This window comes from Brachycentrus maculatus, unplaced genomic scaffold (assembly GCF_059751285.1).
Source record: "Brachycentrus maculatus isolate JH-2025_06_01 unplaced genomic scaffold, ASM5975128v1 h1tg000602l, whole genome shotgun sequence".
NCBI lineage: Eukaryota > Metazoa > Arthropoda > Insecta > Trichoptera > Brachycentridae > Brachycentrus > Brachycentrus maculatus.
This window is the reverse complement of record NW_028281341.1, coordinates 431,410-443,960: the sequence shown is the minus strand read 5'-3', so window position 1 is coordinate 443,960 and position 12,551 is coordinate 431,410. Positions and strand designations below refer to the sequence as shown.

Below are 12,551 nucleotides of genomic sequence, written 5' to 3'. Positions count from 1 at the left end.
TAATGCTGCTATGAGGAGAATATTTCATAGCAGCATTATCTTGTATTTTATTAAAAAAGTTGGAATTTTTTAAAATATATTGTCCAATTTGGTTTGTAAAACGTCCAATTCAAAATAAAAAACCTGAAGTTTTCGTCACGACACGTGCTTAGTGAGGAGTCCATCAAAATAAAATAAAAATGTGGTGTAAAAAGTAAAAAATAAATATTATATTTTTTAAAACAATATTTTCCGAATATAAGTCTACGAATTAAAAAAAGAAGACAATAGATATTTTAAATTTAAAAGAAAAATGCTAAACCTACAGCGGACGAAGTACACGGTACACACCCACCATTTGTTATTTAACTTGTGCAAAATATTGTAATTTCATAGCCCACGCTACATTTTAAGCTGAAAGGTATCACGACAATTTTTATTATTCAAAAAGTGTACTCCGTTATTTATTATGAACGTGGGCACATTATTACTCTGACATTTTGGCACATTTATCTTGAAATCATTGCGAATAGATCACATCAATGAACCCCAGTTTAAAGTAGTAAAACATATTGTGTTTGCCATATTCCAAATTTGGCAAATTTATTACACACTTTACATTATTATTTTTTATTGCTGGCAAGGAAAACAGACACCTTTTTCGAAATTCAAATGATTGAAGAACGATTTCCATTTGGCAAATTTATTGCGCACATTAGTATTTTTTATTGCTGGCAAGGAAAATGTGGAGTCCTTTCCAATTTTGAATTATCGAAGAACGATTTCAAAATATGCGCGAAAACAATTATAAGGCGGGAAAAGTAGGTACTTTTTAGAGCAAACTTCAAACTGCATTATATCGACGAGTTTGAGTAATATGGAAGCATCTGGGCTAAAATTACGGCTGAAAAGATGTTTTTCTGCATTTTTTGCTTGGTTATTACAAATTATATCCGGCAAATGGCCACCTCTAGTGTTGATCCGAGCTTTGGGTCGTTTATTGAGCATTTTCGCCGACGCGGCGCAGTCAGATTGCTCAGAGACTGTGGATGATTGATGATGTACACCTTGTTTTTCACATGGCACCACAAAAAAGTCCGGTGGTGACGTAATTGGGCGATCTGGGTGGCAAAATGATCGTCAGACATCGTCGATTTTTCAATCAGCTAATATAAGGTTCAAATTTGGACCAGTAACTCTAGTTAGTTTTTGGTCAGTTAGAAGATATTGCTTCTTGGCAATAAGTCAGCCAGTGTACTTATATTCAGTTTAAAAAGTTAATAAATACATCAATATGATGAAATAGCGCTGCGAAAGTGTGTCTGTTTTATGTAACATAGCATACAATTCACTAGGAAGAGAATCAGGTGAATTTGGTAAACAACAAAAAAATCGAATCAATTCATAAACTATTTTTAATCCAAAAAAATGTAAATTTTCGTTTGTTCAAAACCTTAAATCTCTTAAAGTTAGTCTTAAAATTTAACATAAAATTGCATTTGCACGCGCATGAATTTATCTATCAATATCCTAAATAAAAATTTAAACGTTCGTTTGTTCAAAATCTTAAATCTTCCAAACTAAATTTTGACACAACGTTGAATTCGAATACGCCCATGTTTTTATATACTGTGACAGGTAAAAACACGATTTTGAAAAACATTTTTGACCGCAATGGCAGCTCCATCTGTTAAACCTAACAGCATGGCACGTAATAATAAACATGCTCATGGCGGGCAACGTCTTTCCTAACAGCTGCTGACACAATTTCTTCGATTTCATTGTTGTTTAATTTCTAATTTCTATTTAATTTCTTTTCCATTTAAGCAGATTGACCCGCAGCAACGCGTGGCAGGAAACATCTGGTATTTTATTAACTGATTTGGCATTGACTTTGCGGAATAACATACAAGTGTTTTTATTGCAGATGGTCTTATGCAAGTGTTTCATTTTTTTATATTTAAATCAGCTGTTATTTAATAAAGTAAATAATGCGAAAATATTAACAAGATAAGACTTGCTGTTTACGCTCAACCTTGTCACCAAGAGGCTTCCGTATGGTGCAATTGTTACATTGTAAACTAACTACACACGCGCGCGATAAAGGTATAAGGTCAGAATTTACGGAATTTCTAGTTGTACATATGGTAGTTATCTAACTGGCTGCAAAAATAGGCCATTCCGACACAACATATGCGAAAAATTAGTTCGAAGCAATTTAGAACCAAGGTTTCTTCATCAACGCCAACCGTGGACAGCACAAGTAGGAACTATAATTCTAGAGAAACGCCTTGATAAATCTGTTTAAAGGCCATACGATGGGAGATAAATTTCAGAGAGTTAAATCACATAAATTAATCAATGGCAATGATCATTGAAGCAAAAAAGACAGATTATTTTTTGACATCTCAGCAAAGATGAAGAAGAATATGGAAGTCTAAGCATTTACGAGGCGGAAGACCGTCATAGGCTGGTTTAAGTGATCACTTTACACACGAGTAACATTCGCCAATTCTACCCATTATCGACAATCACACTACTCAAATTCTTGGAAGTTCTATATATATATATGAACCAATTTAGAAACCTTGTTCATGAATCACTAGAACTTCACTAGAGACATCTATTGGTAAGATGTAAAGAAGCTTTTTATTAAGCAGAAACTCTTATATTAGTATGTGAGATCCGAATCCTGGATTATAATCACATACTAATATAAGAGTTTCTGCTTAATAAAAAGCTTCTTTACATCTCACCAATAGATGTCTTTAAGTCATTTCTTTAATTTCATTAATTTCTTCTTCATCTTTGATGAGATGTCAAAAAATAATATGAAAATAACTCCTGTAATTGGAGATAATCCAGATTTTGTGAACAAGTATTTGGACACACTCAAAATGTTGTAAAAAAGACAGACAATATTTTGAGTGTGTTCAAATCTTTCGAGTTTGTTCATTTGATATCTCAACATAGATGAAAAATCTTACATATCATAATGAAATGTATGTTATATCGGTAAGAATCTTATGTAACTCTCAAAAAGGTCATTTTTAGTTAAAAGACTTACTAAACTCAACCAAAGATCGGCTGTCCAAACTCAAAACACAGTAAGGGACATTTTTTGTAGTACGTTTTTTTGTTATTTTGGACTAAGTAGATTCTACTTAGTCCAAAAATGCAAAAAAAAACGTACTACAAAAAAATGTGTGTTTTAAGTTTGGACAGCCGAGATGTTGCTGAGATGCAGCATGTGAAAGAAGGCGTCAATTAAAAACCTAAATAAAACTACCGAAATTTGAGAAGTGTGGTTGTTGATCATTTAATTTTATTTTATTTGGGAATTTTACAGAATAGTTACATTAAGGCCCAGATCTCAAGCGTTCAAATCAGAATGCGCCGAGCCGCGCTCAGGGCTCGACGTGTCCTTACGCTCGATTTTTTATTTTAAATATCCAATTTATATTGGATCCTTTTTTGTGTTTTAGAATAAATATGGAAAAATATTTTTAAATACATTTTTTAATTCCTAACTTTTTATTAACTCTTCAAAACCATATAATTATTTCGAAGAAAAACTTATTTTTTCAATGCAAAAACGATATTTTATGGAAAAAATCATTTGCGTAAAATATTACTATATTTTTTCACTGTAATATTTATTTAATATTACCCTAGACTGGTACCTGAAGCGGAGGGCTGATCACCTTTCCTTCATGTGTAAAACGATCAAGATAATACTGCGTTTATATGACGCAGTGCCCTATGCACCACTGGGGTGCGGATAAGGGTTTTATTATTATTATTATTACCTATATTATGAGTGTAGGGAAAATAAAGTTGTGATTTAACGAATACTGGGGCTTAATAGAGTCATTCACATAATTGAGTTACACAAAATAAGTACTATTCCAGTTACAAAAATGCACATTTCGCTCACTCCTTTCAAGAACGTCATAAATCAAAAATCGTCAATTTTGAGTTGTGCATGTTTTCATAATGCCCAGAAAATGTACTATATCCCAGCAAAAGCGGCATATTTTTAACTTAATATTTACCCGCTACAGGGCAGAAAGTGTTATTTTTGCATTTTGAAGAAAAGGTATTGTTAAATTATTTTTTTAAATATGCTAAATATTTTTCAAATGGAGAAAAAATATTCAGGTTTTACATAAAAAGATCTATTACACAGTAAAAAGTTAAATAAGTGGCTTGAAATTTATTTTTAATACATTGTATTTTATGTTTGAACTTTAAAAACGTTCTCCTGAAAAATCAAGTTTTTTGATTTATGACGTTCTTGAAAGGAGTGAGCGATTTGTAAAGTTGTGCAGACAAAAACACAAATTTAAATACAAATTTAAAACAACAAATTTATTTGTCAATTAGAGGAAAAAAAATAGTCAATTTTTAAATTTATAAATGTATTACTTTTTGTTCTCGGTTATGGATATAAAAATGGAAACCCTAGTTATTTTTTGATATCTCATCAAAGATACGTAAAAATACGTAAAAATATTGTAAATAAATTATCTGGTCAAATTATAAGCTTAATAATAAAAATGAAAATGGTATTTTCTGGCGTTTCTCATGTGTGTGATTATAATCCAGGATTCGGATCTCACATACTAATATAAGAGTTTCTGCTTGATAAAAAGCTTCTTTACATCTCACCAATAGATGTCTCTAGTGAAGTTCTAGTGATTCATGAACAAGGTTTCTAAATTGGTTCATATATATAGAACTTCCAAGAATTTGAGTAGTGTGGTTGTCAATAATGGGTAGAATTGGTGAATGTTACACGTGTGTAAAGTGATCACTTAAACCAGCCTGTGACGGTCGTAAGCCCCGTAAATGCCCAGACTTCCATATTCTTCTTCATCTTTGATGAGATATCAAAAAATAATATGAAAATAACTCCTGTAATTGGAGATAATCCAGATTTTGTGAACAAGTATTTGGACACACTCAAAATGTTGGAAACCCTAGTTTATGACGGTATATGCATTATACAAAACTTTGAACATTATTCAATAAATTTGTGCGACCTGTTTCCATCATCCATAAAGTCATTAAATAATGAAACGAAACACGTGTAAAAGAGCGATTCATGAATGGAAATGGAGGTGGGAAGATTTGAAAACAATCGCGTCATTCGGCCATGTCTTTTGCATGCGCATTTTTGACACACATACATACACACTAGCATTATTATATTTAATAAAAATATTTGTATTTGTGTACGTATTTCCTTTCTTCAGTTGTGTGTAACTAATTATATAAATTGTACATAAAAAATAGATTAAAAAGACAATTATTTGTTTTAATCATAAGGCCTTTAAATTGATTCAATATTTACGACCGGGCCTATCCGCATACGGGCAAACTAACTGACTCATTATTTGTCGGTAATTATCTATGTTACAAAATAAAAACAAATAAAAAAATGTGTGCTCCGATGGTTTGGACGTGTGAATCGAATGAGTGAAAAGAGAACAGTAAAACAATTTTATGAGTTGGTAATAGAAGGAGAGGAAGACCGAGGAAAGCATGGCATCATCAAGTACATATTTCAAATGCGCTCAATCAGGTCAGGAGTCGGAATAATTGGTATGAGGAGATGCATAAATGTTGAAGAAGCGAAGATTGTTTGCAAAGATAGAGTGGTGTGGCGCTCTATTCTAATTGCCTACCTCTGCGGGTGATGGTTAGTTGGTAAATAAAAATAAGCCTTTTTAAAAAAAATGGGTGTAGTTTTTTTTTTAATCTACGTGGGTCGCAAATGATGGAGATTTTCAAGACTGAAAATTAAATGCGAGTTGAGTACTTTTGAAGTATCATTGATAATTATTGAAGTATTCTATTCATTAAAAATAAAATCAGCCGAGTCATCTTGGATGTATGTTGGATTCATAAAATCGATACTTATAAACTTACTTGTAGGATCGTTAGCAAAGTATTGGCAAAATATAAAGGTTATCCATCTAAATAAAAATGCTAATATTCTAATTAACTAACCAACTAATCATACCGCTTATCCGCAGGAGTAGGCAGAGAGAATAAAACGCATTACTTCTATGTCTTTGCAAAAAAAGTGGACAGACTTTGAAATATTAGACTTATCTGATAAAAGGTGTGTCCTCCACAGCCCTTCTTGGCTTCTTCAACTAAATTCGTATCGTTAATCTATTTAAACGTTGCTTTATCATTCATTCGCTTCACATGCTCGAACTATTGCCTGTTATTGCTTTATCATTGATGCGCTTCACATGCTATTGTTGCTTTATCATTCATTCGCTTCACATGCTTGAACTATTGCCTATTGTTGTTTTATCATTCATCCTCTCTACATGCTCGAACTTTCACCTATTATTGCTTTACCATTCATTCGCTCTACATGCTCGAACTATTGCTTATTGTTGTTTTATCATTCATCCGCTCTACATGCTCGAAATATTGCCTATTATTGCTTTATCATTCATTCGTTCTACATGCTCGAACTATCGCTTTTTGTTTCTTTATCATTCATCCGCTTCACATGCTCGAACTATTGCCTGTTATTGCTTTATCATTCATTCGCTTCACATGCTCGAACTATTGCCTATTGTTGCTTTATCTTTCATTCGCTTTACATGCTCGAACTATTGCCTATAGTTGCTTTATCAATGATTCGCTTCACATGTTCGAACTATTGCCTATTGTTGCTTTATCATTTATTCGCTTCACATGGTCGAATTGTTGCCTATTACCATTCTTAATTCTTGTAGTTTTTCCCTTATTTACTGTTTGAGCAATTCTTTCGGTCTGCTTTGTGCATATTTTGCTGAACTGTCATCAAGAAAAGGTGATTCAGTTGGCTAGGCCACGTACTTCGCATGCCTCCCGAGAGTTGCCAGGACGTCCACTGCTGACAATCCGTCAGCAGTTCGAGAAGAAGATCTGACTTGGGAGGGTGCAGGGGGCTGGTGGTTGACAAAAGACCCTGAAGGCAGTTTTTGCTCCACATAGAGAGTAGATATGGAACTGCGCATACAGCTCGGAATGGCAGGAGCCATATTCAATAAAATGCGCAATGTCTAGGACTCGTTGCTTCATTCGACAAAATCTAAGTGTCTTTAACGCCTGCAGCCTACAATGCTGCTGTACGGGAGTCGTGGCACCTCACCAAAGCTCATAGCAATAAACTAGCAAGTTTTGAAAATAGGTGTCTAAGGCGAATACTGGGTGTAAAATGGTATGACTTCGTCAGGAATGAGGACGTGATGAGAACAACCAAACAGCCCTTCATGCTGAAAGTCTTGAAGAGGAGAAGATGGACACGGCTGGGTCATGTTCTTAGAATGCCACCTAAGAACATGTCCCAGCTGTTCATAAAGGGAGCATAAACTCCTCATATCTCTTCTTTCAACCCAACAAGGATTTTGGCGCCCCAGAAGACTGCTACGACCATTCACCGACTTTAAGATGCCGGACTGACCTGGGAGGAAGCCAAGGAGATAACGCGTGACTGAGTGACTTGGGACGTCTCGTGTTGACTATATAAGTATAGTGTTACCATATAAGAAAGGGTGGTAGTAAGTAGTATCAGTAAGTACCTGTCCATAGGCGAGCACGGTGGCGTTGTACCCGTCCAGACTGCCCATGACGAGGCTCTCGACGCAGGAGCCGTACACTTCGTCCTGTTGGCCGCCAGTGTCGTACACGAAGTCGAACGTGAAGGACTTATCCTGGCCAAGCGTCACCTGCGGCTCGCCCGGCGTCACGGCGGTGCACACGCGACACATGTCGATCACCTCGCGCGGGATCTGCGGACGGATCCTGCGGAAAACACACGAGACACGTTAGGAAGATGAGACATGAGAACTTTGCTATTTTTTGTCCTCGTTTAAATAAAACAGCTTTGGGTAATACGATACATTACACACACCAAGTAAACAATTTAGATCAACACCTAGATTTAGGCAATTCCTCTTGGATTATATAACATGTTGTACACTATTTCTTGACATCTCATCAAAGATGAAGAAGAATATGGAAGTCTGGGCATTTACGGGGCTGACGACTGTCGTAGGCTGGTTTAAGTTATCAATTTACACACGTGTAACATTCACCAATTCTACCCATTATTGACAACCACACTACTCAAATTCTTGGAAGTTCTATAAATATGAACCAATTTTGAAACATTGTTCTTGAATCACTAGAACTTCACTTTTCACAAGAAAAGAAGCTTTTCATTGAGCAGAAACTCTTTTATTGATATGTGAGGTCCGAATCCTGGATTATAATCACACATGAGAAACGCCAGAAAATATCATTTGAATTTTTCTTATTTTAGCTTATAATTTGACCAGATAATTTATTCACAAAATTGTGAATGAAGTACACTGTACACTATTTAAAAAAATTAAACAGTTGTATAACAACATAATGAGATTTATTTCATTGCACACGACTAGTTTCGAAAACTAACAGACGTTTTCATCTACAGGTGAAACATATAACTGTTTAATTAAAAATAAAAACAACAACATGTCATTCCACAAAGTTAATGCCGAATCAATAAATAATATGATGTACACTGTTGATTTTGTTCGTGTTGTGAATTGATCTATTCATTTTGGATTTAAATTTTACTTAGTAAATGTGTTTGAACATTATGCAGAATGCATCAAAACACGTGTCACAATAGATTTTAAGAAATACTGGTATTTACTAAGTAAAACTTAAATTAAAAATGAATTTCATCAAAAGATTGGATCCAAATATTATTAAGTACGTTTGAGAATTATCGATCTGTGATTGTAAAGAGGTGGTAGGTATAGTGCAATGAGTCATTAGCGCCGACTTGCTGGAGACGCGAGAGTTCAGGGGTAGAAAAGGTTGTACGGAGTGTAAGGGAGGCACACCGCCCTGTCTGCCGTCTGCTGTCTGGGCTCAAATTGGACACGTACGGGAGAATCAAGTGGAAGGCGATAAAATAAAGAGAATTTTATCAGAATCATTATTACTACCAACAAATCATAACGATTATCTTTTTAATTACAATATTTTTGGTGTGTTCAAAAAATGTGTTTTATAATAAATTTCATTAATATTATTTTTTGACATATCGAAGATATTTATGAAGAATATGGAAGTCTGGGCATTTTCGGGGCCTACGATCGTTATAGGCTGGTTTAAAAGATCACTTTACACAAGTGTAACAATATTGTTATTATTCTTCGTCATCTAAGTTGAGACGTCAAAAAATAATATAAAAAATAACTCCTAATTGGAGATAATCCAGATTTGTAAACAAGTATTTGGACACACTCTAAATGTTGTAAATTTCGTAAATAATTAATCTAATTAATATGATTTTCTATAAATTTCACATTTTCTATAAATTTCGCAACATAGTTCACAAAACAAAAGCAAACAAATTGCTTTGCAAGAGAAGGACTGTCGAGAAGCCTAGATGCTTCTGTATCAGATCTGGGAAAGCGGTGGGACAGCTTGCAATGTCCAAATCTTTGTTTTATTTTGATATTTGAGTAGTGAGGTTGCCAATCATGGGTGAGGGTAAAGTGAGAAGTGATAAGCCCTGTAAATACCCATATTCTTTTTCAATATAAGTAACTCTTACGTGGACAAACCCAGATTGTGAACAACGATTTGGAAACACTCAAAACATTGTAAATAAAATAACTGATCAATTTATTACTTTGATAAAAATTGAAAACCATGTCTTCAAGTGTCTCCTAGTATGTAAACTAATTCGGGAATAAGTTTGTATGTACAGTGAATCTACAGTTATTTCTTGAATGTTTTTCGCAGATACTTTGTGGCACATTTTATAAACTTTAGAAAATTAAACAACTTTGTTTTAACCACTTTTTTATTTTTATATTAGTACACTTCAACCAAGCGGTTTCGACAACAGTAAAATAGTAAAAATTAATAATAGCAATTGATAAAAATAACATTTAGGAGTTTTTAAATCATTTATTTAAATCATTTTTAAAATCATATTTTCATATGGTGTACGGAGTGTGTGGAAGTTTTTGGTAAGGGAATGTAATTAAGTATTAGTATTTTAATGTTTTGGAATTTAATAAACACTGATGATGACAAGGTTCTTGTCCAAACCGGTTGGTTAAAGTGTACTAATAATAAAATAAAAAAAGTGGTTAAAACAAAGTTGTTTAATTTTATAAAATCTACCTCTAGTTGTTATGTTGGCGTTTTATATCATTATAAAATTATTAAAAATAATAAAATAAGATAAAAACTTTAGAAAAATCAGATTAAGGCGCTTTCTTAGACCAGACGTTTTCTACGAAGCATTAATGAAGCATTTTCCCAAACACATTACTACAAATGGAAAACGATCCCTGTGAGTAAGTCTGCACTCCAATCCAATTATCACTAGACATAAGGGCCATTCAACTTTAACATCTTATTATCAGATTCACGACGAATGCACTTGCCAAATTTCAATTTTCTACGGAGCTTTTCCGAGAAAACTAAGTGACCCTGATTTATAACGTCGGACAGAAGCTTTTAGACGCGTTGCAGTATATGACGTCACGGGGAGGAACAGTTCAATACACGACCTGGTACCGCACCCCAAATATGAATAGGTCTCGCAGGAGAAGGTATACGAAAAATTATTTTCCTGAAAAGATATGCGAATGTATGAAGCGACGTTACGGAGCGTGTGCTATACGCGAGCCTGCGAAGAATATACATACGAGTACACACATATACATTAACATTATTATATTGTAATTTAAGTGAAGACGTTGGGATAAAAATCACACATGCCACAAAGGCAATTTTTCAGGAGACAGTCATTAACAAACATAAATGTTAATATATTACTTTACACAGCTGATGAGGGACATACGAATTATATAAATACACATATATATATATATATATATATATATATATATATATATATATATATATATATATATATATATATATATATATATATATATATATATATATATATATATATATATATATATATATATATATATATATATATATATATATATATATATATATATATATATATATATATATATATATATATATATATATATATATATATATATATATATATATATATATATATATATATATATATATGCGTTAATAAGGCCTACAGAAACTTAGGTTTTATTTTTCGAACCACTAAACCATTTAAAAATACATCATCTCTTGTAACTTTATATAACGCTTATGTTCGTAGTCACCTCGAATTCGCCTCAGTCGTTTGGAACCCTCAGTACGCTATATATATAGCTCAACTTGATCGTATTCAAAATAAATTTCTAAAAATGATGGATGGTAAGCTTCATTTAAGTTTCAACTCTTATGAAGAATCTTTAGCCTTCCATAAATTATCTTCACTTAGTAAACGTAGGAATATATCAGATTTATGTTTTTTGTATAAAGTTATAAATAATATGACTGAGAGCCCTTATCTTCTTGCGCAGATACCTTTTCACTGTCCAATTAGAATCAATAGGCATAGTCATACCTTTTATAATCCAGCACCAACAAAGAACTATACAAAAAATTCATTTATTTATCGAAGTTGTGGAAAATTTAATGAATGTTGTACCGACCTTGATATGTTCTACTCCAATCTTTTAAAATTTAAAGCTAAATTGTTCGAAATCTTATAAACCTAAAAAAGTAATTCTATTCCCTGTCCTTTCCTTTTCTTTCTTTCCTATCACTGCCATCTCCTTTTCTCTTTATCCCATCCTTGTCTCATGTCTCTTCCTTTATATAGACCTCTCTTATGTATAGTTGTGAAGAACTATAATTGGTACTCATGATTTTATTTTTTGTATTCTGTATGTATCATATATTGTAACTGTTGTTCTTCCTTCCAATAAAATAAAATAAAATAAAATAAAATAAAATATATATATATATATATATATATATATATATATACACCGCAGGACAAAAAAATTTACGAGTTTACTTGCTACCGCACGCCTTGACTTTACTGAACTCTTTTTCTAAGAAATCCTTTATCGATACCTCTTTCTTTTGTTCAATAAATTAAAGACACTTTGTGTCACCTTTCTACAATATTTACATTTTAAAATGTCTCAACAATTTTGTTTTACCCGCGTTTGAGGGAACATAACACAACAATCATGGAAAGTGCAAAGCAAATGTCGATAGCGATAAAACCCAAAATAATCACACTGTCGCAACAAAACATATCTGATTGTAAAATATCTCGTCGAGTTGGGTATTCAGAAGGTGCAGTGAGGTTTTTATTTAAAAAATTCCAAAAAACTGGATCCATAGAACGGAAAAAAGGAAGCGGATGGGGGCGCGCGACATCTGCCCGAGGTGATCGCTTAATAAAAAAAAAATGTTATGCGCGATCGATTTTTAACGGCACTTAAAATACACGCAGAGGTGCAGTCTACTAGCTAATCAACATTTTCAGTAAAAACAGTGTCCAGGCGGCTGTTGGAGCATGGTTTCCAGGCACGAAGTCCCGCAAAGAAACCATTACTGACGAACAAAATGCAGAAGGCTAGACTGGATTG

At 33.2% G+C, this 12,551-nt stretch overlaps 1 protein-coding gene across 2 annotated transcripts in view; it reads right to left on the bottom strand.

Moving 5' to 3' along the window:
* The window catches only part of LOC148301126 (kinesin-like protein KIF21A), a 139,387-nt gene that overhangs the window by 45,591 nt on the left and 81,245 nt on the right, over nucleotides 1-12,551 (bottom strand). For both annotated transcript variants that reach the window (XM_088273748.1, XM_088273749.1), the window contains exon 3: nucleotides 7,572-7,794. In XM_088273748.1, the coding sequence (XP_088129874.1) occupies nucleotides 7,572-7,794 (223 nt within the window). The remainder of the gene's footprint in view (nucleotides 1-7,571; nucleotides 7,795-12,551) is intronic.